Genomic DNA, 26,328 nt, shown 5'->3' with positions numbered 1-26,328 from the left:
GCCTGGGACTTCGGGCGGGGCTGCGCCGTCGAAGGTTCGGGGAAGTTCGAGGGGAAAGAAAAAGCTTCTTTCTCCTTCTCCTTCAGTGGAACAGGCTTCCCCCCCTTCGACGCCGTTGTCCGGCCCTCAGTCTCAGGCTTCAGCTCCTCCCGGTTTCAAGCCTGGGGGGAAGGTTTCCTTCTCCCCCCTGGCTCGAATCCGGGGGCAGGTCGATTCCCAACCCTCTTTGGGGGTTGGTGAATCCGATCTAGGGGCTACTGGAGAGACTCAGGTTTTGACAGCCAACGGCCATACCACGTTGAAAACACCGGTTCTCGTCCGACCACCGAAGTTAAGCAACGTCGGGCCCGGTTAGTACTTGGATGGGTGACCGCCTGGGAACACCGGGTGCAGTTGGCATTAAAATCTTTCTTTTTCCGGTGCCTCTCCTGTGCCCTCCTCGGTTTCCACCGCTGTGGAAGCCAGGAGGGACACGGGTCCTCCTCTGAACTCCCTCGCTGGGTCGTCTGCTGCTGTTTTGACAGTAGTTTCGGCCTCCTGGGGGGGGAGATCGGAGGAGATGACGGGGTCTCTGAATTCCCTCCCCGCTGGGGTTGGGATGCGAATTGACCCCGTTCAGGGCGGTCCTGTGGGGGCAGGGGTTTCAGGCTTCGTGCCTACGACCACTGCTACTACGGTTCCCTCTGACGTCCGTGTGACTGGTGGCTGTCCCTCTTGAAACGCTCCGGCCGACTAGTTACTGGACGTGGAGGTGTTCGACAGAACGTGGTACTTCTGTCGAATGGTCAGGGCGACGGGAACATTGTTTCTGTTGCTCAGACCGACACCTCCGACCGGACCGTCTTGACCCCACGCCATTCCTTAGCGTCTGGTGTTCGGGTGACGGATGGTCCGGACCAAGGGTCCGGAACGTTCCAGGCTTACGGGTCGGGATCGAACCGGACCCACGGGTCCCGACTGGACTTGACCTCCGGGTTTGGTCCGGACGGGACCCATGGTACGGGACCGTACCGGACCTTAGGGTCCGGTGCGGGACAGTACCTCTGGCCCTTGCCGGACCCCCCGGACCTACGGGTCCGGATGGTACGGTACGGGACCAGTGTTTCGGTCGGGACCGGACCACCCGACCACCTCTGTTGGTCTGGGTGGTCTGGCACCGAACCGGAACACACCGGACCTACGGGTCCGGAGGGTACGGTACCGGACCAGTGGTCCGGTCGGGACCGGACCACTCGACCACCTCTGTTGGTCCGGGTGGTCTGGCACCGAACCGGACCATGCCGGACCTACGGGTCCGGATGGTACGGTATGTCCACGTCCGGACCGAGCCACCCGAACACTTCTGTGGGTACGGATGGTTCGGTACCGAACGGGACCTCCGGATGGTGCGGGACCGGACCGAATCTACGGGTTCGGATGGTCCGGTACCGGACCACCCGACCACCTCTGTTGGTCCGGATGGTCTGTCACCGAACCGGACCATACCGGACCACCGGACCTACGGGTCCGGATGGTACGGTAGGTCCACGTCCGGACCGAACACTTCAGTGGGTACGGATGGTTCGGTGCCGTACGGGACCTCCGGATGGTATGGGACAGGACCGGAACACCGGACCACCCTACCGGATCGGTCCGGACCACCCGACCACCTCTGTTGGTCCGGATGGTCTGGCACCGAACCGGACCTACGGGTCCGGATGGTACGGTATGTCCACGTCCGGACCGAGCCACCCGAACACTTCTGTGGGTACGGGTGGTTCGGTGCCGAACGGGACCTCCGGATGGTGCGGGACCGGACCGGACCTACGGGTCCGGATGGTCCGGTGCTGGACCGGTGGTCCGGTCCGGACCGGACCACCCGACCACCTCTGTTGGTCCGGATGGTCTGGCACCGAACCGGACCATACCGGACTTACGGGTCCGGATGGTACGGTGTGTCCACGTCCGGACCGAGCCACCCGAACACTTCTGTGGGTACGGATGGTTCGGTACCGAACGGGACCTCCGGATGGTACGGGACCGGACCGGAACACCGGACCACCCTACCGGACCGGTCCGGACCACCCGACCACCTCTGTTGGTCCGGATGGTCTGGCACCGAACCGGACCTACGGGTCCGGATGGTACGGTACGTACGTCCACGCCCGGACCGAACCACCCGAACACTTCTGTGCGTACGGATGGTTCGGTGCCGAACAGGACCTCCGGATGGTACCGGACCTACGGGTCCGGACCTACGGGTCCGGATGGTCCGGTGCGGGACCACCCGACCACCTCTGTTGGTCTGGATGGTCTGGCACCGAACCGGACCACCGGACCTACGGGTCCGGATGGTACGGTATGTCCACGTCCGGACCTAACCACCCGAACACTTCTGTGGGTACGATGGTTCGGTGCTGAACGGGACCTCCGGATGGTACGGCACCGGACCGGACCACCCTACCGGACCGGATCGGCACCCCCGACCGGACCGGACCATTTCTTTTCTGATCAGACCCCATGGGTTCCTGTTCAGTCTATAAATGGCGGGGGTTCGTTGGCTGGGCTGACCCAACAGTCGCAGGGTTGTTGTTTTTCTCCCCCTTCGGCTGCTGGAGACGTTTCGTCTTTGGGGCAGGGGTCTTCGCGGCCTCTTGCTTCTGTGGGCGTTTCTTCACAGCCTGCTTCATCGCTTTCGGCTCTTCCCCCTCAAGCTCCCTACACTCCTGCTTTTGAGGAGTTGTCGGGAAGTGAAGAGGAGAGTGAGTCGGAGGACGATAGGGAGGAGGATCAGGGTCGCCCTGAGGTTAACACTGAACCTCTACCCTTGCCGGTTTCTGATGGAACTTCCGAAGCTATGCTTCGTACTTTCCAACAGTACATGACAGACATCACGCGGCGTCTTGACGTCACGGATGCCTCTCTTAAGCGTCTGTCGTCTAGTGTTGACACACAGGACGTGGACCCGGGGTCTGAGGACGAGAGGCAGGAGGCTCGTCCTCGCACAGCTAGAAGGACGTTTGAACAGTTTCAGGACGTCCTTCCCTGAGACGCCCTCTCGTCCTTTGAGTCCGCTTCGGCCCGGGCGCGGGAGGCTCACGCCGCGTCTGCCGGCGGCTCGTTTTATGAACGATCCGGCCGCCGGCAATTCGCGTTCCACCCTAGTCTAAGTGCCACGGTGGAAGCGGCAGCACATCGCCTGAGGAGTACAGATTCACGTGCAAACGCGACCTATGTTCCTCGGGAGGACGCGGGTTCAGTGCCATGCTTTCCTTCGGGAGGCGCACCTCCACTGTTTCCTCGTGTCCAATCTGTTTCGTCCCTCCCTTTTCCCTTTGACTCTCGAACTCTCCCTTTCCAGACTTCGAGTGTTTAGGGTGGGACTGACGGTGATGTGTTCGTTGGGGAGGTGCCTTCGGTCAAGAAGGTGGAACTGAGCTCTGCTTCGTTCCACAATCTTGAGGCCACCGTTTCTTCCACAGTCGAGGCCCAATCACAGGCCTTGACATGGATGAGCACGCTGTCCACACTGTTGGACCCTCCCAATCGGGCAGAGTCCGATTCCACTCGGGTCCTTGACACGGTTCGAGTGGATCGGGCTTTGCATGCCGTGCGATCGTGCGTGACGTCTGCGGCAGAATTGGCCATTGGAACACGGGTCCACTTTATTGGCCCTGTTCCGTGATCATTTTCTGCCTACTTCTATAGTGCCTCCGGATATGAGGAAGAGTCTGAGGAACACGTTTCCTCAGCCTTCTTCCCTCTTTCATCCGGACACTGTTCGTTCTGTGGTGGAGTCCACACGCCAGAGGAACACTGATTCTCTGATGGTTGGCCTCGCTGCTTCGGCGACGGCGGCGGGGAGTAAGAGAAGTGCTACAGTCACCTCCAGCTCCCAGCCTCAGAAGAAGAAGAAGAAGCCAGTTTCACTGCCTCCTTCTTCCTCCTCTTAGGCGCCTGTTGCGTTCCCAAGCAAGACGAAGGGTGCTCAGACAGGTAAGGGGAAGCAGCACCACCAGGGGGGGTGGTCGCAAGCCTGCGCCTGCCCGCCAGCAGAATTTTCAGTGAGTCCCGGCCCTACGTTGACGCCCCCTCAAGTTGCCCCTCTTTCGTCCGGCGGTTTCCTTTTTTCGGGCCCGCGGCATGTGGGGCAGACTGGTCTCCAACCAGTTTTTCTTGAGGGTGGTGTGGTCGGGGTTTTCTCTACCGCTGTCGTCACAACCTCCATTGTCCGCTCTACCTTGGACGTTCCCCCCTCCTCGAGAGCCTGCCAGATGGCAGGCTCTTCAGGACGAGGTGAACTCGTTGGTCGAGAAGAAGGCGGTCTACCCCCTTTCTCAGCCTTCTCTGGGGTTCTGCTCCCGCCTGTTCACCGTCCCCAAAAAGGACGGCCGGTTCAGGCCGGTGTTGGACCTCTCCACCTTGAACTTGTACCTTCACAGGTGCAAGTTCAAGATGGAAACCCCTTCGTCGGTCCGGTTGGCCATCCGGCCAAACGATTGGGCCATGTCTCCACATCCTGGTGGCCCTGGGGTACCGACATCTGCTCTGGTTCGTTTGGGAGGGCACGGTGTTCGAGTTTCGGGCCCTCCCATTCGGCCTGTCCTTGGCCCCTCTGATTTTCAACGGGGACAACAACACCACATGCTTAGCTTACCTTCGCCACCAGGGGGGCACCAATTCTCGGTCCCTCTCCCTGTTGGCGGAGGAGATTCTGCTCTGGTGCCAGACCAATCAGGTCCGGATGTCAGTCCAGTTCGTTCCGGGGAAACTGAACGCCCTGGCCGACATTCTCAGTCGGGGCGATCAGGTTCTCTCCACAGAATGGACCATCGCTCACAACGTTCTACAGCGTCTGTGGGCAAGGTGGGACCGTCCTCTGATCGATCTGTTCGTAACTCGATTCAGCGCTCGGCTTCCCAGGTACGTCAGCCCCTTTCGAGACATGAATGCGTTCCACTTGGACGCATTCACTCTCTTGTGGAGGCTCCTCGATGCTTACGCCTATCCCCCGACATCTCTGATTCCGAGGGTGCTGGCAAAATATCTGCAGGAACGACCAAGACTGATTTTGGTCGCGCCTTACTGGCCAACAGCTCCGTGGTTTCCAGATCTTCGCGGTCTCACCCACGTAGACCCTCTACCTCTGGATCTGGACGGGGGAGGTCTGCTCCAGCCTCGATCATGCCTCCCTCATCCACGTCCAGAGAGTCTGTGCTTGACCGCATGGCTCTTGTGCGCTCCAAACTGCTTGCACTAGGATTGCACAAGAGTTCAGTAGAGTTTTCCTTGAACGCTAAGAGGCGATCAACTAATCAGCTCTACGACTTACGCTGGAGAGCTTGGGCCACCTTCGCCTTGTCCAAGGGGATAAAGCCGCTTTATCCCTCAACACAGGACTTGGCCAACTTCCTGGTGGAAGTGTATCAAAAGAAGAGTCTTTCTTCTAAGACTCTTCTTGGATACAGATCTGCCATCGCTTCCACGATTGCGGCCGCTACTGGTCGCAGAACTGAACACTTGATCAGGTCCTCCCTCATCGCTAATGTCCTTTCGGGTATTAGCAATGCAGCGGTGTCTAAACCTCTGGTTTCATTTCCCAAGGGGGATGTCTTTCTGGTCCTCAAACTCCTGCGTAGCAATGAGTTTGAACCCCTGGCAGGCATCAGTATCAAGTTGCTGATTTTTAAGACTAATTGTTCCTCATCGCTTTAGCCACTTGCCGTAGACTCAGTGGTATTCAAGCTTTGAGTGGCCTGGACTTTGACATTGAGTTCACCACACAGCAGTGGTTGCTAGCATGGTCACGTCAGTCTAAGGTATGTTTCTTGGGTATATTTTCTTTTACGGTAGTACTGTTCGAAAATTGCCTGGGTATCTTAATCCTTGGATTTAAGTGATTTTGATTAAGGAGTTTAATACTCTACATATCACCCTCACACCACTCTGGTATTCTGTGCAAGAATAGTACTGTCGAGGTAAGTGTTATATTGACTGTAAGGCTTCTTTTTAAGCCTACTGTCTATATGATACTTACCGAGACAGTACTATTAGAGTTTCCCTCCCGCCTCCCCTCTTGATATGTTATGGGCTTTTTGAGGGTCTGCAGCTCATAAAGAAAGAGGACGCGCCACCTACATCCTGTAAGGGGGAAGCACTCGGACAGTGCTTGGGATCCACGGTGGCGCATGGTTATGGGAGATAATTGTACCCACTCAGCGTTTTGTCCAATTTTTTCGGCCTATAATAGATAATGTGCAAGAATAGTACTGTCTCGGTAAGTATCATATAGACAGTAGGCTTAAAAAGAAGCCTTACATTTTTAATAATTATTTTATACTTAGATGTTCATCTGCTAGAAAAAAAGAAGAAAAACCCCATAAACAAGGGCAAAAAAAACCACCACCAAATCGAGAGTTCTGAGATTTATTCTATAAGACCATAATGTCAAATGTCCAGGTTTTTTTGTGCATCTCTCCCCAAATTGTATGCAATTTCAGCAATGGTTACAAACATTGCTCATATGTAAATGTGATGGTATAAATCACGACCCGACTCCTGAGAGTGATCCGACTTTTATTCTGTGCTGTTCCATTTACGTCATAGAAAAGTTGACGTCACAGAATGTAACAAAACGCGTCACTGGATCATTTTACCCAAGAGGAAAGTCGTTACTTTGAGACTCAGAAATGTTTCCTAGCCGTGCGCTAACTACGAGAAGTAAGTGTATGTTTGCAAGATGGTAGATTATAGATTAGCATCGGTGGTAACTGGGTAAGGAACGAGCGAATCATCATAATCATATTTCACGTTGTTTGTCAGTGAATTATTCTGGTCCTCCATCCAGACCCAAACCCATTTTTCCTTGTGCAGGATGAACAATTTGACGTAGAGTTTAGACGTGTGATATTGTAACAAGTGTTACGCTTTGATCTGTTGTAGGTTAGCTTTGAGATGGAGCTTGAGCCACATCTGTGAGTGTCCCGACTCATCTCCGAAGAACTGGTTTGTGGAGCCAGCTTGTAAGACTTCCATTATGCGACAATCTTGTGCAAGTCATTTGTGAAATGCCTCAACACTGATCCAGATCACCGCCGCAGCAGTTCGTCCAGTGGTTGTTCCGCTTCAAGAACATCAAGACAGCTACTCAGCGTCATCTGCCAGATGAGTCTTTCACCGTCACCATTATACACTTTGTATACGTTATCTCTTCATTGAGTTCATTTGGAACATCTTTCGGAAGTTGGGCGTTAAAAAGATATATATACTAGAAGAGCACCAACAAGACTAAAACGTCAAGACAATGTTCAGAGTGTAGTGTCTGAATCAAATATGCAGTTCATGCGAAATCATTTACCTGTTATGATCGGCTTGAGGCCGAGTGAGCGATAGCTGAATAAATTTCCTTTTCCGCAACTCGTTCATATTTTCTCTTATAACACCAGACGATTTCGGGCATGACAGTAAACAACAAGGTATGTTATCATTTAGCCTCATGCAAAGCTTCTATCCTCTTGAACCATATTCACAAAAGTACGCACAAAATCTGATGGCAATCCTCACCTCCGACATAAGTTTGAAGTTGGCGTCGTCTTTCTCACGGAGCTGTTGCAACAGTCGCAGGTTCTGTTCCTGCATATCCTCAAAGGCCTGACCGGTCACTTCAAGGTCGTTCAGCAAGGCCTCTTCCCTCTGTTGAAGAAAAAGGAATGGTCAGTTATGTCACATTGATGATTTTTGCTCTATGCTGTTAAGAGTGGCTGGTGGTCACAGGATAGAAATAAGCATAAGAGATCAAACCAAACCAAATGAGATCAGATCATACCAGACCACTACAAATCAGAAGTGTGACCTCCTCAGCGTTCCTGCATACTATCCTTGATGCATTGCAATTATTTGGTTTTCAAATTCTATGCAAAGGATTTAGACATGTCCATGTTTTTATATTTAGTCAAGTTTTGACTAAATATTTTAACATCGAGGGGGAATCGAAACGAGGGTCGTGGTGTATGTGCGTGTGTCTGTGTGTCTGTGTGTCTGTGTGTGTGTGTGTGTGTGTAGAGCGATTCAGACTAAACTACTGGACCGATCTTTATGAAATTTGACATGAGAGTTCCTGGGTATGAAATCCCCATACGTTTTTTTCATTTTTTTGATAAATGTCTTTGATGACGTCATATCCGGCTTTTCGTGAAAGTTGAGGCGGCACTGTCACGCCCTCATTTTTCAACCAAATTGGTTGAAATTTTGGTCAAGTAATCTTCGACAAAGCCCGGACTTCGGTATTGCATTTCAGCTTGGTGGCTTAAAAATTAATTAATGACTTTGGTCATTAAAAATCAGAAAATTGTAAAAAAAAATAAAAATTTATAAAACGATCCCAATTTACGTTTATCTTATTCTCCATCATTTGCTGATTCCAAAAACATATAAATATGTTATATTCGGATTAAAAACAAGCTCTGAAAATTAAATATATAAAAATTATTATCAAAATTAAATTGTTGAAATCAATTTAAAAACACTTTCATCTTATTCCTTGTCGGTTCCTGATTCCAAAAACATATAGATATGATATGTTTGGATTAAAAACACGCTCAGAAAGTTAAAACAAAGAGAGGTACAGAAACGCGTGCTATCCTTCTTAGCGCAACTACTACCCCGCTCTTCTTGTCAATTTCACTGCCTTTGCCATGAGCGGTGGACTGACGATGCTACGAGTATACGGTCTTGCTGAAAAATGGCATTGCGTTCAGTTTCATTCTGTGAGTTCGACAGCTACTTGACTAAATATTGTATTTTCGCCTTACGCGACTTGTTTATTGCTGCACAGCTGTGTAAAACACATTTGAAAAGATTACACCTGCATCTGAAACACCCGTTTTGAAAAGCACTACCTGCAGTACTACCACCCCTGTCAACTATCTGTTTTCTTCCGTAAACAATGTGTACTTACATATATGTATTAACTTTCTAATTTTGTTCAAAGCTTGCGACACCCAAACTGACCTGTTTTTGAGAAGCAAGACTTTTCTGCAGTTCAGCGATAGTCTCCTCCATCTTCTTGATCTTTCGAAGGGCCTCGTCTTCAGCCAGCTTGCGACGATCCCTGCGTTCTGTCTCCTGCATCTTCTTCAGCTGCTGGCGTATGTCTTCCATCTCCTGACGAGCCTTCTTCTCCGCCGTCATCAGCTGGGGGAAAGGTCAAGCATTACCATTATCGTTAGCTTTTCTACAGAAAACCGAAACAGTCGGACTGTAAATGTTTTGGTTTGTCTGTAATTAAAATCTACTTACCAAAGGGAAGTAAGCGCTCTAAATGCATACAACATAATGTAATGGAGTAAGCGAGAGTTATCCGGAACCATTCTCCTGGCACCTGAGAGAATAACAAGCATTGAAATGAACAAGCGACTTTCACCCTCAAAAAGGGTGATCACCGCAAGCTCATATGTTCATCATTCTCCAAGGCACTCTAACACTTACATACACATTCATACACAAGAACCAACTTTTATTCCTGAACTGCCAAAGTCCTTAGATCAAGACTGGTTTTTACAGAACAATCACTCAAACACACACATTGTAACAGTGTCGCCTCGAAAGTAAAATGTTCAATAAACTTAACCTCTTTTGTTTTTGAGCTCTTTTTTTAGTATATTTAAGCTCAACTGGAAAACACTGCTATCACTATCATTGACATTCAGGGGGCGGGGATGTAGCTCAGTCGGTAGTGCGCTGGATTTGTATCCAGTTGGCCGCTGTCAGCGTGAGTTCGTCCCACGTTCGGCGAGAGATTTATTTCTCAGAGTCAACTTTGTGTGCAGACTCTCCTCTGTGTCCGAACACCCCCGTGTGTACATGCAAGCACAAGACCAAGTGCGCACGAAAAAGATCCTGTAATCCATGTCAGAGTTCGGTGGGTTATAGAAACACGAAAATACCCAGCATGCTTCCTCCGAAAACGGCGTATGGCTGCCTGAATGGCGGGGTAAAAAACGGTCATACACGTAAAATTCCACTCGTGCAAAAAACACCAGTGTACGTGGGAGTTTCAGCCCACGAAGGCAGAAGAAGATTGACATTCAGGTAGTGCGATTCTTTCTCATTTACCTCGTCTCATCTACACCACCATTGAAGAACCAGGGCAGATCTTAACATTCGTGGAGGAAAGCACAATGTGTACAGATATTTTTTCCCATCTTTATTCTTCACTCTGTGCTGAAGAAATGCCGGAAGCAGCAAGCACAAAAAAAGAAGAAAAAAAGAAAAGAAATTACCAGCAACAAATTTCTTCCATGTCCATGCTGGCAGCGGAACGAAATTCAGAGGTGGTTGGAGCAGTGAGTGCAGGGACGGGGCGGTGTGAGAGCACAACGGGACAAGAAACAGGTGTAAAGACCAACAACAAAAAATTAAATAAAAATTGTCTTCCATGCAGAGGACTGCGACTGTGGGCCAGCGTAACTTGCAAACCCCAGTTGTCTGCCCCACTTACCTGCACTTTGTCGCGCTGCTCCTTGGGGGCGCTCTTGTACATGTCAAGCAGTAGCTTCAGTTCTCTGGCTCCGTCTTGTGATTTCCTGCACGACACAAATAACAACTAAATTGAAAAAGATGATTCAATTACTGTACCTACACATAAGCATAATATTAAAAAAATGTGTTCGACAAATAAAGCTCTTGATTTAAGCAACAATCGAATCAAGATGGAGCTGATAACCACAGATCTTTTACCAATCTTCACGTTTCTGTATCGCTCTTGCTTTCAGCCTCTCTTTTTCTGCACTGTAACATAACACTTTCTACCCCACCTATGTTGACCAAGTATTTTTTAGCCGAGACCAGCTGTGCTGCAGTAGGTCACTCAGAATTGTAGTAACTGTGTAGTAACTGGGTATCAACACGCTGGAATGCAGGCGTTAGATGGACGTTACAGGAAGCGACTGAAGCTAACAGTCTGAGTGGATATATCCGTACCTGGTCAGATAGAGCCATATGAGTGGGTACGGATATATCCGTACCTGGGAGACAATGAGTTAAAATATGTGTAATAGTTACTCTTCTCAGAGTACAGATACTAAAACCAAGACTTTGTTTTCCTTAGTGTGGGTCACTTTGAAAGATCGTTTCCCTCTGACTTTTTCCTTCCCTCCCTCTCCTCATATTCCTCTGACCTTCAGTAACTTGAAATGTTCTTTATTTTATCAAACAGTACCTCTGAAACTGCCCAGAGATCGTTTGCCATAACTGTACTTGCGCTTGCCGAATGAGTGAGGGCAAGACTTCACCACTAGAATTAAGGCTCTCCAGGGTCTCATCAGACAGACATGATCTGTGGTCAGTCCTGTGCTTTTTCACCCCATTTTGCCATTGAAAAAACAATGCCAAACATGTGAATTGATAAAAAAAAATAAAATAAAAAAAAATTATTTTTATTTTTTTATTTATGAAAATCGTAGTCTTGACACGGATAGCGGAATGGCGTATTTTTTGCAGAAAATCGTAATAAATTACGCCAAAATCGTAAGGGTAAACAGGTCTGGGGCCCATTGTTTGACCAAACTGGAGTATGTACAGCGAAGCAACATTCAGCCCTCATACCAAAACTCAACATGAAATAATCCAAGCAAAACGAACAATAAATAAGCAAAATAATCCAACTTTGATTCAAACAATTGCTGTAGTTATTCAATAAATAAGCAAAATAATCCAACTTTGATTCAATCAATTGCTGTAGTTATTGTAAATGCAAAGGAGAAAAAACCAATATCAACTCAAACAACGAAACAAAGCGAAAGGTAAACAAAAAAGTAACAGCATTACTTCAACCGAAACAAGCGCAAATAAATAAGATACCAGTAACTCCCACAGCACTCCGAACTGAAAGCAAAAAATGTTAAAAACTACCACATCCAAATACTCCTAAACATTAATGATTAAACAAAAAATTAACTCAAGTCTAAAACAAAAGTGATTTTAGAATCAACAAAATTTCTTCTTCAAGCACCACCCTCAGCTTCTTCTTCTTCTTCAGCGTTCCAGAATTGTTCTGGTTACGTGTGAGCTCGTTTTCCCATTTTGGTTCCCCACACTGTACTCTGAGAGCATAGTCAGCATCAGTCCACTTTCGTTGGGTAGGCATGCCGGGTATTTTCGTGTTTCAATAACCCACCGAACTCTGACATGGATTACAGGATCTTTTCCGTGCGCACTTGGTCTTGTGCTTGCGTGTACACACGAAAGACGTTAAGTCACTAGCAGGTCTGCACATAAGTTAACCTGGGAGATCGAAAAAATCTCCACTCTTAACCCACCAGGCGGCAGCGACCGGGATTCGAACTCACGACCTCCCGATTAGCAGGCCGACGTCTTGCCACCACGCCACTGCGCCCGTCAGCGTTCTGTATCGTTACTCAGCACAGTGGTACCTGTGATGAAAGGACACCCTCCGGATCAGCCAAAATGTCCCTACATTGCAGGTGGGCTTTCACGACAGGTACATTTTGGTCAAGATGATAGACAAAGGTGACTACGCATGTCCTTTCTTCACAGGTGGCCACTAATAGCAGGTGGCGACGTATTTATTTTCTCCACCGACCGTACTGATCGTATATGACAGAATCAAGCGTACAAAATACGGCAAAATCGCACGGGTTCCCAGGGTCTGCTTACCACATTTCTTACACTTTCTCCCTTTCCCTCAATCTTCCCTTCAGCAAGTTTAATAACGCACACGCTCACTATCAACACAGAGACAAATGAACACTCACTTGAGCTGCATCCTCAGCTCTTTGACCAGCTCAGAGTCGCCGCTACTCCTCGGCTTCCCCTCCCCATCCTCGTCCTCCTCCTTCTTCACCCCTCCCTCACCCTCCTCCTTCTTGATGGCGGGGGACATGAGCGGGTCGTGGGGCTCGTCCTTGATGGCGATGCCTTCCTTGGTGTCCGGGCTGCTGATGCCGTCGCCTGCCGAGGTTGACGCACCGCTGGTGAAAGCGGTTGGGGTGGTGGGGGTGCCCGGCTGGTTGGCGGCTGAGGGGTTGATGGTTGCCATCTCTTGACGCAGCTGTGGGTGATGGGAGTAAGTCGACCAATGTTTTTACACTATGGTACAGTGAAACCCCCTTTTTCAGACCTTCAAAAGTCTTAGAAAATCAGGTCTTAAAAAGGAGGGAGTCTTAAAATGGAGGTAAATTTACAAAGGCTGTGAGCAGAAAGTCTGAGAAAAGAGGGTCTTAAAAGGGGGGTTCCACTGTAATTCTCTTCTTCTTCGTTCATGCGCTGAAACTCCCATGTTAACTCATGTTTTTGCACGAGTGGGTTTTTACGTGTAAGACCGTTTTACCCCGCCATTAAACCAGCCATAAACCACTTTCAAGGGAGCTTTCAGTAATGTCCACTATGATTGCACGGTAGTTCCTACGTTTTCAGTTCTTTAAATTCTGAGAAAGTTAGGTACAAAAAAATGGGAAGCCTTCCAAATACTGAAAAAGAGGTAAATCCACAAAGTTCCTGAAGACTGAAAGTTTGAGAAGACCAGGTCTTGCAAAAGAGGCTTTAAAGTACAGATCAACCCCCGATAATGGTGTATGGCTACCTAAATGGTGGGGAAAATCCTACCAATGCAAAAACATGTGCATGTGGGAGTTTCAGCCATTGAACACAAAAGACGAAGAAGATGAACTACAGATCACTATAAATATCTTAAGCTCTTCAAGTTAACTTTTTTTTTTACATGAGTCAAACGCTTCCTTGAGAGTCAATACTGCATCAGGGTGAAAAGCACAGAATCCTAACAACAACAAGAAGGGCAAAGCCCATACGACTCACATGCTTGACCTTGACCTTTACATGACCTTGACCTTCAGGGTCAAGGTCAAATAACTAAACCTAGCAATGACATCATACACTAAGAACTGCTTTACACATTTTTCCTACCAAAATACAAGGTCAAGGTCATCCAAGGTCATGCAACACAAAGCTGTTAATTCAAGACATAGGAAGTACAATGGTGCTTATTGGCTCTTTCTACCATGAGATATGGTCACTTTTAGTGGTTCACTACCTTATTTTGGTCACATTTCATAAGGGTCAAAGTGACCTTGACCTTGATCATATGTCACCAAATGTGTCTCATGATGAAAGCATAACATGTGCCCCACATAATTTTTAAGTTTGAAACAGTTATCCATAGTTCAGGGTCAAGGTCACTTCAAAATATGTATACAATCCAACTTTGAAGAGCTCCTGTGACCTTGACCTTGAAGCAAGGTAAACCAAACTGGTATCAAAAGATGGGGCTTACTTTGCCCTATATATCATATATAGGTGAGGTATTGAATCTCAAAAACTTCCGAGAAAATGGGAAAAATAGCTGTTTTTTAGACAACATTTATGGCCCCTGCGACCTTGACCTTGAAGCAAGGTCAAGATGCTATGTATGTTTTTTGGGGCCTTGTCATCATACACCATCTTGCCAAATTTGGTACTGATAGACTGAATAGTGTCCAAGAAATATCCAACGTTAAAGTTTTCCGGACGGACGGGGGGGACGGACGGACGGACGACTTGGGTGAGTACATAGACTCACTTTTGCTTCGCATGTGAGTCAAAAAGTCTTGAATTCAGACCTTGAACAATGTTGAGTAAGGGTGCACACATGACCTGCACTATAACACAAAGACATCATGCTTTTAACCATCACAATGGGAAGAGAGCAACACAGACCTTTGCCATCTCGGCTTGTGTTTCCTTGAGGCGCCGCTTGTGTCTGGCCGACTCCATCTTCAGCTGCTGGTTGTGGTTCTGCAGACTCTGGATCAGGTTACGCATCTCTCGGTTGATCGTCACTGAAAAATAAGTTGGCAGTTTAAATGACTGTCAGAAGATTTGAAAAGAACGATCTTGATGGAAGATATTAAAAGCAACACTTTAATGCATCACTGCAAAGTAAAAGCATAACACAAAACTGAGGAAAAAAAACTAGATTTTTTTTCTTTTCATGTAGTGTTTTGCTTTAATATTTCTTGCTGTGTACAATCATGCCATTTATAAACACTGACAATGTAAAGTCAATCTATACCGACAAATGTCCCTTAAATCAACTGAGACACAAAAAAACAAAAACTTCAGACACTGTTTAGCAAAGAACAGACAACTCACCATTCTGGTCGTTAGCAGCCATGGCCTGTTCAAACTCGATCCTCAGCATCTCGTATTCTTTCCGCATCTGAGCGTAGTTGTCTTCAGCTTGAATCATCTCTGTCCTCAGCCGCTTCTGACCTTCCAACTCTTCTATCTACACAAACAAATGTCCTCTAAGTTATTTCGGACATGCTATACACTGGTAACAGAAACAAAATCAGGCGTTTGCAAACTTACCACAAAGTTATAAGAAATCAACTACAGGGTGTGAAAAAAACCAGTTCACACAAAAAGTACTAGGTCAAGCTTAAATTGTGTATCATGGAGTCTGCCTTTTGCGACTGCGTGCTTGCAACTGGGCGTCATTACCCATACCTTGGAACCCCATTTTGCACTTGGAGTACTCTCCCAAAACTGTGTGTACTAAAAAAAATGAGTGTACTCCACAAAGCATTCATCAGTGATGGCGCTAGTATTTTTTCAAACCGGTACGCAAACTTTTATGATGCAAACAGTCCAGAAAAAAACGGTAGGCTGGTCATTGGAACCAGTAAGAGTCCAACTCAGAGTACTGGTTTTATTGTTTTACCAGCGAAAAAATCCCGGTAGTTCTAAAAATCTACAGGTAAGTCATACTGGCAGCCAATTTTGTTCCGGTATTTTCTCGTTTCAACCGGTAATCACCAGTTAACGCCAATACTGTTCAAACATGCTGTGCACACTTAAAGACAGAGACAACACAAGGGAAGAAGAAGATGACGAGGAAACCAGGTGGTGGGGTGGTAAAGAGGTAGATGCTTACCTCCATGTGTTCGATCTGCCTGAGGTGTGTGTTCTTGTTGAGCTGGAGCTGGTTCCTGGAGTCCTCTAGCTGCGTCCTGATCTGCATGCTCTCGTTGTACAGCACGGAGAACTGCGACTGCAGGCACTTGTACTCCGTCGTCTCCAGGATCACGCTCTCCGGCAAGTGCTGAAGCTGCACATACACACAACACCAACAACTCTCAGTGCTCAAGCTGATGCATTTTGGCCTTGTAAATATGAATGTAACCCCCTCTGGTGAATGATAAATTATGCATGTAAAGAAAAACATTTTTTTAAATTAAAATTTTGTCGCAGAAATCGGTCAAATCGCACAGATTTGGATTGCCCCAGAAAACTTACATCCATCTTGAGCTTCTCGATCTCTTTGAGCGCCTCCTGGTGGTCAGCGGTAAGCTTCTCCAGCTCCATCAGCCGGTTGGTAGCCAGCTCCCGGTTCTCCTCCAGGTCCGACAGAATCTCGTCAAGCTGCAAGACACAGCGATGCATGATGAACTCAACGTAACCAAGAAAATCATAAGCAGTCATGCTCAAAAATAAAGAAAGGTAAGGTGTTGGAACGTTGTTATTGACAAAAAATGTTACATCCATCTTGTTACAGACCGTTTGGTCGTTATATTTGTGATGGTAACGTATTTTTTTTAATCAATAACAACGTTCCGACAACTTACCTTTCTTGTTTTTTGATTCTGAATTTTGGAAAGTTGGCAGTCTCTTCGTTTTTGGATTTATGCAGTCAGTCATGCTGTTGCAATGAAGTTTGCTGGGTTGATACACATCTCCTTGTTAACGGCAACCATCTCACCACACCATGACCCTACTCTATAACGTTTACTTCTGCATATTAAACACATACCTACTTCCCCCTGGTTTTTTTGCTTTTTACCTTACTCCTTTCAATCACTCTGTGCGTCTACTTTGAGTGCTTCTTCTTCTTTGTTCATGGGCTAAAACTCCCATGGTTTTTACTTGAATGACCGTTTTCCCCTCGCCATATAGGCAGCCATACACTGATTTCGGGGATGCATGCTTGGTATTTTCGTGTTTCTATATCCAACTGAACTCTAGACATGGATTGCATTTTTTTTCCCCCCCGTGCGCACTTTGGTTTTGCGCTTGTGTATGCACACGAAAAGGGATAAGGCACTAGCAGGTCTGCACACAAGTTGACCTGGGAGATCGGAAAAATCTCCCCCCTGAACCCACCAGTCACGGCCCGGATTTGAATCCTTAACCTCCCACACAGAAGGCTGACGTCCCAATCACGAGGCTACACACCCATCCACAATTTCAAAATGTTAATTTTACCTTAGCCCTGGTGAGACCGGTGACAGACTTGCCGCCTTCGATGGTGACGGTGGTGCCAGTCTCGGTGTAGTACTGCAGTTTCTGAGACTTTTCCGTCAGCAGTCGCTCCAGGCGGTCGATTTTCTCCGCCGCTTTGTTGGCTTCGTAGTCCATGTCGTCCACTTTGTTCTTCAGCTCGGCGCTCTCCGTCTCCGCAGCAGTCACTTTATCTTGCAGCTCTGAGATCTGTTCACAAGAAAACTTGTTAGTTATTTTTTAGCCACAGTCCTTTAAAAAAAAATAATAAAAATTCCTTTTCATTACTTTATTGTCCAATCGCTGGAAAATTAGGGTGGCTTCCTCCCAGTGGAAAGCTAGCAGCAACAGAGCTGCGCTACCCAGGTGTGCACATGTATAGGTGTAATCAGCCACCTGCAGTTACGGCAGAATGACCGAGGTCTTTAACGTGCCACAGTGGCGACACGGGGGTGGAACATGGATACCGTCTGTGAGTCTGCACATAAACTTGACCTGTGACCGGCCCGGCCCGGATTCGGACCCCTGACCCTCAGATCATAGGTCCAGTGCTCTACCAACTGAGCTACCGGGCCCCCTAATAAAATCCCAGATGTCTACCTCCCAGTACTCTACCACAACCGACCTTGAGCGTGTGTTCGTGGTGCTGCTGGTGGAGCTGGGTGACCAGGTTGTGCAGCTGGCGCGCCTCTCTCCTCAGGTCAGACAGCTCCCCTTTCACCACATCCTCCAGCTCCTTCACTTTCTCCTTCTCTTTCTCCTTCTCCTCCTCCTTCTTCTTCTCCTCTGTCTCCCCGTTCTCCTTCTCCCCCTCCTCTTTCTTCTCCGTGTCGTTCTCGCCGGCTTCCTCAGTCTTGGCCTTGTCTCCGCTGCCCTCGGTGGCGTCGGCTTCTTTGTCTGTGGCTGCAGCGTCTACCGATTCCAACAGCGCTTCCTTTGGGGTGTAAAGATAATAATTTGAATGCAAATACAGTGGAACCCTCCTTTTAAGACCCTGTTTTCTCTGACTTTCTGTCCATTAACCTCTGTATAATTACCCCCATTTTATAATACAATATATGACCTTACTGGGAGAATGCAAGTTTCCAGTACAAAGGACTTAACATTTCTTACATATTGCTTGACTAAAATCTTTACAAAAATTGACTATATTCTATACAAGAAACACTTAACAAGGGTAAAAGGAGAAACAGAATCCGTTAGTCGTCTCTTACGACATGTTGGGGAGCATCGGGTAAATTCTTCCCCCTATCCCGCGTTTTTTTGTTTTTGTGGGTCTTAGAATGGGGTTCTCACTGTATAAATTCATTCACCTACCAAAAATATATCCCATCATGGCACTGTTACACATACACACCCCCAACCCACAGATCCAAACTACCCTACAACCTACCTGTTTTTCCAGGCGGTCAGCGATGGCCTGATGCATCTTCTCGTTACGTTGCAGCAGCCTGTCGAAGGCCTGCAGCAGTTTGCCGATGGCGCGTTTTGAGAACTCCACTCGCTGCCCCAGTCGCTGCTCCAGTTCTTGCTTGTCCCACGTGGAGAGCAGCGTAAGGAAGGACGTCGTCTCATTGCTCTCGTCTGGAGTGATGATAAGTAATGTTTAACACCCTCACGGTAAAACCATTATCAATCAATCAATATGAGGCTTATTATTATTATTATATTATGAACATTTTATGCGCCTAATCTAAATATAGCCCTAGGCGCTTACATATTAATTTCTGCCGTTTGAAATGGAATTTTTTTACAGACAGACAGACAAAGAGACATTTTTTACACACAATATATAACGCATTCACATCGGCCAGTAAACCTCAATCCTATTAGGCGAGCATTCACCTTTCACAGCCTTTATTCTAAGTCAAACGGGTATTTGGTGGACATTTTTATCTATGCCTATAGAATTTTGCCAGGAAAGACCCTTATGTCAATCGTGGGATCTTTAACGTGCACACCAAATGTAGTGTACACGAAGGGACCTCGGTTTTTCGTCTCATCCGAAAGACTAGCACTTGAACCCACCACCTAGGTTAGGAAAGGGGGGAGAAAATTGCTAACGCCCTGACTCAGGGTCGAACTCGCAACCTCTCGCTTCCGAGCGCAAGTGCGTTACCACTCGGCCACCCAGTCCTTACATCGCGCGTATTCCGTGGGTACAGTTCTAAGCGCAGGGATTTATTTTTATTTTTTATTTTTATTTTATGCAATTTATATCGCGCACATATTCAAGGCGCAGGGATTTATTTATGCCGTGTGAGATGGAATTTTTGTTTTACACAATACATCACGCATTCACATCGGCCAGCAGATCGCAGCCATTTCGGCGCATATGCTACTTTTCACGGCCTATTATTCCAAGTCACACGGGTATTTTAGTGGACATTTTTATCTATGACTATACAATTTTGCCAGGAAAGACCCTTTTATCAATCGTGGGATCTTTAACGTGCACAATATAATGTAGTGTACACCATTAGGGGCATGTTCCCGGGTTTGACCCCAAATTTAGATTGTAAAAAAAAAAAGAGTCAGAAAAATAAGACAAACAAATTAAAAGGTCCTCCGCAAGGGAGAGATGGTTGTCGAGCTCCAGTTCACGGTCGACACAAAATGTGACAGGTAAGCACACTGAATACAGTGGGGAAAAAAGACCTCCCAATTTAAGACTGCCTCCCTTTTAAGACCCTGTTTACGCAGACTACAAGGTTCATAACTTTTTAAGACCCGATTTTCTCAGATATTTGGAGGTCTTAACACTTTCGCGACGGGACACTGATAAATCAGTACCAGCGCTGACACGCCCATGGACGGGAAGCGCATTTTTCAGTACCAGCCATAGAGGGTACACGACTCGTGATTGCTTCCCGGTTTTTGAAGCTTGCAAATAAATTGAGTTGTTTCCCTTGATACACTTGGCGTCCCCTTCTGCCATTTGCAAATTCGCCTGATTTGTGTGCGTTTTTGAGGAAAAAAAAATGAATCAAAGGCGAGCCTTGTCTCGGGAGGAGATTCTCCGGATGTTGGACCTAGAGGATCCCGTAGAGCATGATTCGGACGTATCGTTTTCGCCTCACGAAAGCGATACAAGCAGTGAAAGTGAGGAAGAAACAGTCCCGTTGTTGCTAGTACGAGTCGGCAAACTACACGTGGTTGGCGGTGATACTGCTAGACGAACATGTATCTCGGAATCGTGCAGGAGCTATGGGGGCGTGGCAGCACTGATAACAATGGATGGCTGGAGCCTTCAAATACTTTTGGAATTGTTCATAGGTGTACAGTTGGTACTTTGTTGTGAAAATGTGACTTATATTCAATATGGATTACCTGGACATCATTTGGTGAGTGTTAGATCTACAGTTTTGTTTCATTTGAGTCAGGATGCTGAGAGTGAATGCGTGATTTGTTTGTTTTTTTCTTTGTACTGTCTCCTTATTTCTGTGTACAATGTTAACAATATTTCAGCTAATTCATAGGTTTTACACCTTGTTTGGTTATAACATTATTTATAATACTTTCTGTTAAAAAATAACTTTTAAAAAAAGCAGTAGAAAATAAAACACACACAAAAAAACATAAAAAAAAACAAATTATCCCCCTTTCACCCCCCTTTGCTAAAACAAATCGCGTGACAAACTTATAAATAGCACGACTGAACTGGGCATCCATTTTTAAATTAGTACACAAAATTTGGTGGTGATTGGACTTAATTCAAGCTTGCAAGACAGATTTCTTTACAGTTACTGATTTTTGGGAAGTTTCTTGGTGGCAAGCTTGGGCAGGCAGGACGTAAACGCCGTGGCAGTGCTAGTCACAATAGTGTTAAAAGGGGGGGTCCCACTGTACTTATTCAACAAAGATGGATTTTCATACACAAGTGAGGGGCAAGTTGGAAGGGACACAACTCTGCTATTCATTCTCACTGTGATAAATCTGCACACTCCAGAGCAGCTGCTGTGAAAGGGGACTAGTGTCTCACTAACAAAAACAGAAGAGAGAGGAAGAAATGTAAGAAATGCTTACTCTTGGTCTCTGTCTCATCCGCTGTCTCAGCGTCCAGCCTCTGTAGCAGAACTCTCACGTCCTCATCCAGCTGAGAGGAAGAAAAGAACACAGATAGATTATTATTATCGTCAAAATTTGCTTCCTCACACATACTTTCTTACTGTTGACAATCATGAAAACAGCGTCGTCTGTTCTCCAACCCCCCCCCCCCCCCCCCCCTTTTATCCTTCTCGCCAAACACTTTCATCATTCAACAGTTCCCGCCAGTTTCTTTCACCTGATTCCAGTATCTGTTGACGATCATGAGAACAGCGTCGTCTGTTCGCTGTCTGTTCTCCAGCTGTTCTATGCGCTTTCTCAGCTCGTTCTCCACCTTCTTGCGCTGCTCTATCCTCTCGCTCAGCTTCCGGTTCTGGAACACCAGCACCTTCAGGTCCAGCTCCTCCTGCAAAGGTCAAGACGACAGGTCACCTTCAAGGACAGACTTCAGTTCAGTTCCACAACTCCTTTCAAACAAACCGCTGCATCAATCAACTTCATGTTTTGGGAAAGTTGGTTCATACATTCCTCTTTCAGACACAACAAACATGGATGAAGAGAAATGTGGTTTTCTAGGCGAAATTTAATTCTAATTCAAAAGGGTGAGACCCACCCCCCCCCCTCCCCCTTCAGTCAGCTGGGACCCCTGAAAGCTGCCTGCAGAGCAGAGGCTTTGGCATAGCAAGTTCAAGGTGAAGCAATTAATAAGGATGCTGTTTGTAAATGACTCCATAAGTCAGTGAAACCTCTGTATTTACACATAAATTGTAAGTGGGAGGGGAAAGGGGGCAAAGTCTTCACATTTAATGATTTATCATAAATGTCAAACAAACTTTGAAACCAAAAACAAACCAAGGCACCCACCAAAGAATAAATGGAGCCCATTTTGTAGTGTTCAAAAAGAGTGGCTGGTTTCTTAGTCGGCGGCTGACCAGAGGAACTTGGTGATTCCTCTGCTGGCCGCTTCGAAGCCATGGTGACGAGTGAAGGGGAAAAACAGCTACCAAGACACTCTTCTTCCCTAAAGAGTGGTGGTCCCCTTGTCCCACCCAATGGTTTCTGGTGTCTTAGTAGGAATCTGAAGAAAAAAAAACCACACCTGCAAATTACAACCCGAGTAACAAAACTGTAATCTAAACAACAAAGTGACTCACTGACTGTAAGGCGTCCGCCCCGTGATCGGGAGGTCGTGGGTTTGAACCCCGGCCGGGTCATACGTAAGACTTTAAAATTGGCAATCTAGTGGCTGCTCCGCCTGGCGTCTGGCATTATGGGGTTAGTGCTAGGACTGGTTGGTCCGGTGTCAGAATAATGTGACTGGGTGAGACATGAAGCCTGTGCTGCGACTTCTGTCTTGTGTGTGGCGCACGTTAAATGTCAAAGCAGCACCGCCCTGATATGGCCCTTCGTGGTCGGCTGGGCGTTAAGCAAACAAACAAACAAACAAACTCACTGACTGTGGTGAGATGAACGAAGTTGAAAAACAAAAGAATTCTGAACTCACCGATACAAGGACAGCACAATACAATACACATTTTCGCTTATGAAAGCATCATCAGGAAACACACAAACAAAGGGAAAGATACATTTAAACAAAACCCTTTGTTTTTGTCTGTTTCCTGATGAAGCTTTCCTAAAGCCCGCTACTAACTACAGCCGAACCAAGCCGAACTAGTTCGGCGAGGTCATCAAATCAGGGGATTCCCCTATTTTTCGGTAGCAGCTGTAATGTTTGCGGTTGGCCGATACAATCCTGCAAACGCTCGGCACGTCATCGGTGAACTGACTTTGTATCTTCATCCTTGAAGAGTGACAATACTGACAGCTAAAATACTGTCAACCGATCACGAGTCTTCTCACGTGATATTTCTTGATCATGTGACTAATCACCGATACATTTCGCCGCTAGTTAGTTAGTACACCGAACCAGGCACGGTGTAACATTCACCGAACTTTCGCCGACCTAGTTCGGCTGTAGTTAGTAGCGGGCTTGAGCAAAAATGTGTATTGGGCCTAAACAAAAAAATAGGTGTGGTTACGGTAACCCGACCTACCCTATTTTTAGGGGCCGACCCTATAACTTTTTATTACATTTGTAAAAAAACAAAAAAACAAGAGGCGAAGCCTTCAAGGCTCACGTAAGAAATAGACAAACAGTAACACAAACTCAATCACTCCGTCACACATACACACCCACACACACAGTAAGCTTAGGTGACGACTGTGCAAGAAAGAGAGACACTAGATCTAGATCTGTCTGTGTCTGCATGTAGCCTACTTACAGGGACACGACTGCCAAATAGTCTCGGCCCGCTCAAAATAACAATGACCGAGACCACACACACCACGCGAGAGAGAAAGACTACAGGGAGGCATGCAGTCATGATGCATTAATTGACGTCAAACACTTTTGACCGTGACGTAATCTTATGCGAGCTTTATCCATAGTCTTGGATAACCACTCACACATAGACTCGGAAATGTTAAAGTTTCTACCACAGACATACACACACACGCACACACGCACGCACAAACGCACGCACAGACAGACAAAGTTACGATCGCATAGGCTACACTTACGTGAGCCAACAAACAAAAACAAGAAAACGAGTGCAGAAAACGCAATGAAAGCGAAAGCGCTTGAGTCGCACACTTATTTCCCTGTCAAGTAGGTTTAATTTGTACACATTAGAAAAAAAAGTTAGAAAAAAAAAGTGATTGCCTACCTTCCTACCCTATTTTTTTTGGCTATGTTACCTTAACCAAACTTTTGGGGGGGGGGGGGGGGCCTTGTATTGTGCTGTCCCCGTATCGGTGAGTAAAGAATTCTTTTTTTTCAAAACTGTACCGCAACATTTACTTGATGGCTGTGACTAAGGCTGATGGGGTCTATGTCGACCAAAAGAGTGGGATTCCCTGTGGGTGGAGTTCCTTTAGGGGGATTTCCTGTATACAGGGAATCCCACAGGGTCTAGTTCCAGTAGTGTTTCGCTGATATCGCTGAAAGTCACGTGATTCTTAGCGACATCGGTAGAATTTGATTTTTTTCGATCTTTAGTGATAATTCTTAGAAATTTGAGTATGGTTTGCAAGTTTTATTGAAAAACTCTAACCTGTGGGATTCCCTGTATACAGGAAATCTCCCTACAGGAACTCCACCTACAGGGAATCCCACTCTTTTGGTCGACATAGACCCCATCAGGCTGATCAGCGTAACTAAGTACATTTACTGATTTAGTGTAACACATATTGCAGCTTGTGATGGTCGAAATAGTAGGAAAATCACTAGGTCTGGCAGGCCCTTTACTGTGCCCTATCAGTATTCCTATCACTATCAGCCCGCTTTGCACCTGGACATGTATCTTTTCTACTTGTGCTAAAAATATTCAGATCAGGGGATCAGGATAGATACATTGCAGGAACCTTTTATCATTGCAATATTGCCTTTTGTTCACACTTTACTCGACTATATCTGAACTTTTTCAAATGCGAACAGTGATCCTGCAGTTTATAGATCAACATCATTTTCTCTGTTTCACTTTCAGCCGTGCAAACTTTGAGTTAGATCAGCAATAGATGACGTTTCTAGTTACTAATGAAATTGAAAATGCGGAAGTATAAGGTTTGCATAGAATCTTGTATAATTAACTAAACATTATTAAGTAGTATACTGTGTCGTAAATAGAAAACAAAGTGAAACGTAGCTGAGTTTGTGGTTGTAACAAGACCTGGCAATGAAAACAAAACAAAATCTTGAAATATATGACAGTCAATGAGCCATGTTCCACAGTTTCAGCATAAATCCCGAGCAAAATATGACGCTTTTAACTACGCAACACTCAATTCTAAATCATTAGCTCATAAAAAAGGCTAAGAAGTGGCTTCTAATGTGATATTCAGCCAATTTAACGCTATTTTTCACCCACACTTTGCTAATGCCGCAAATTTGTGTCTACTACGCCGCCATGTTCTTTTCTTTATCTCTAACCAAAGCAAAAAGGCATCATTTCAAACTTAGCTCGTTTATAATCTAAACAGTCAGCTTTTATGATTTAAATAACAATAAACAGACATTTTAAGATACATTTTGTGAACAAGTCAGGCAATTTAGTGCAGCAAAATAGATAATCAGGGTTAGAGATTAAAAAGCGTCTGCGAAGGTTCACAACAAAATGGCATGTGATGTGGACGAGTTGGACATCAACCCGTTCTTCAGGGCGCTACAGGTCTTTTTATGAGAACAGTTATAGATTTTTGTATTAGATACAGAGAACATAACTTTTAAAAACACACGTTCGTGTCGTTGTTAGTTTGTTGGGCGTTAGGAAGCCGACTTTGCATTGTACTGTCACTGTCAGCTGACTCCGTTTTTCTTGCAATTTATCATACATGAAGATCTGTTGGAGATACCTTACAAGTTACAAGAGTCAGTTCATATCACCTTTGGGTTTACTCGAACATATGTCAGCTTTTTACTTCTGTGTTCATCAGAACAATTAAGTTGGATTTTGTGGGACATTAACTGTCTTTCCATTTGGGTCTGGTTTGTGAAACTGGAGATTTTCGTTTTCTCAATAAAATAATAAATTATCCTAACCGTACGGATTGGGAATGGGAGGGTAGCACTTGGGGGGACCAGGGTTACCTACAATAATTAGAGCAGTGCCAGAAGTTTGTCCTTTTACGAGTGTTTGGTGGATCATATAAACTCGATCATGGGCTGTCATGACAGTGACAGCTAGGGGCATTTACTTCTACAGTTGAGGTTTTCTTTTATCACAGTGTATCATCTATCTGACAGCGGTGCCTTTTTTCAGAAACATTGCATGCATTTATGAGTGATCGAAATGAACTGCAGTAATGACTGATCACCACTTAATTGTTTGAACTCAAAGGGTTTTTTCCCCATGACACTTTGTCATTTGTTTTCCCCAGGCGATTTGGATTTGAAAAAAAAGTGAAAACCCCGTCTGAACTTCCTGGTAATTGTTTCCTAATAACTTTTGCCTT

The 26,328-nt window shown here is 46.3% G+C and overlaps 2 protein-coding genes and 1 non-coding gene across 4 annotated transcripts in view; 2 read left to right on the top strand and 1 right to left on the bottom strand.

Moving 5' to 3' along the window:
- Window positions 1–25,293, bottom strand: part of LOC138976134 (E3 ubiquitin-protein ligase Bre1-like) — a 39,094-nt gene extending 13,801 nt beyond the window's left edge. Inside the window, exons 1-16 of one of the 2 annotated variants that reach the window (XM_070348957.1) lie at window positions 25,245–25,293; window positions 22,183–22,396; window positions 21,557–21,724; window positions 21,298–21,367; window positions 18,665–18,855; window positions 17,897–18,205; window positions 17,257–17,481; window positions 16,291–16,416; window positions 15,929–16,102; window positions 15,145–15,280; window positions 14,710–14,831; window positions 12,753–13,048; window positions 11,839–11,862; window positions 10,478–10,562; window positions 8,989–9,171; window positions 7,543–7,671 (exon numbers count right to left, since the gene is read on the bottom strand). In XM_070348957.1, the coding sequence (XP_070205058.1) occupies window positions 7,543–7,671; window positions 8,989–9,171; window positions 10,478–10,562; window positions 11,839–11,862; window positions 12,753–13,048; window positions 14,710–14,831; window positions 15,145–15,280; window positions 15,929–16,102; window positions 16,291–16,416; window positions 17,257–17,481; window positions 17,897–18,205; window positions 18,665–18,855; window positions 21,298–21,367; window positions 21,557–21,724; window positions 22,183–22,293 (2,349 nt within the window). In that variant the 5' untranslated portion in view covers window positions 22,294–22,396; window positions 25,245–25,293. The remainder of the gene's footprint in view (window positions 1–7,542; window positions 7,672–8,988; window positions 9,172–10,477; window positions 10,563–11,838; window positions 11,863–12,752; window positions 13,049–14,709; window positions 14,832–15,144; window positions 15,281–15,928; window positions 16,103–16,290; window positions 16,417–17,256; window positions 17,482–17,896; window positions 18,206–18,664; window positions 18,856–21,297; window positions 21,368–21,556; window positions 21,725–22,182; window positions 22,397–25,244) is intronic. The other variant, XM_070348958.1, reaches the window with a different exon arrangement.
- Window positions 281–399, top strand: LOC138977587 (5S ribosomal RNA). Its single transcript, XR_011459385.1, has one exon. It is a non-coding gene; the product is annotated as a 5S ribosomal RNA (ribosomal RNA).
- Window positions 25,294–25,468: 175 nt separating the features above from the next.
- The window catches only part of LOC138976132 (ankyrin repeat domain-containing protein 27-like), a 36,023-nt gene continuing 35,163 nt past the window's right edge, over window positions 25,469–26,328 (top strand). Inside the window, exon 1 of the mRNA XM_070348955.1 lies at window positions 25,469–25,544. Within this exon, the coding sequence (XP_070205056.1) occupies window positions 25,491–25,544 (54 nt within the window). The 5' untranslated portion in view covers window positions 25,469–25,490. The remainder of the gene's footprint in view (window positions 25,545–26,328) is intronic.

The sequence above is a fragment of the Littorina saxatilis genome, linkage group LG9 (genome assembly GCF_037325665.1).
Source record: "Littorina saxatilis isolate snail1 linkage group LG9, US_GU_Lsax_2.0, whole genome shotgun sequence".
Taxonomy (NCBI): Eukaryota; Metazoa; Mollusca; class Gastropoda; order Littorinimorpha; family Littorinidae; genus Littorina; species Littorina saxatilis.
The sequence above is the reverse complement of the archived record's forward strand: the minus strand, read 5'-3'. Positions and strand labels throughout refer to the sequence as shown.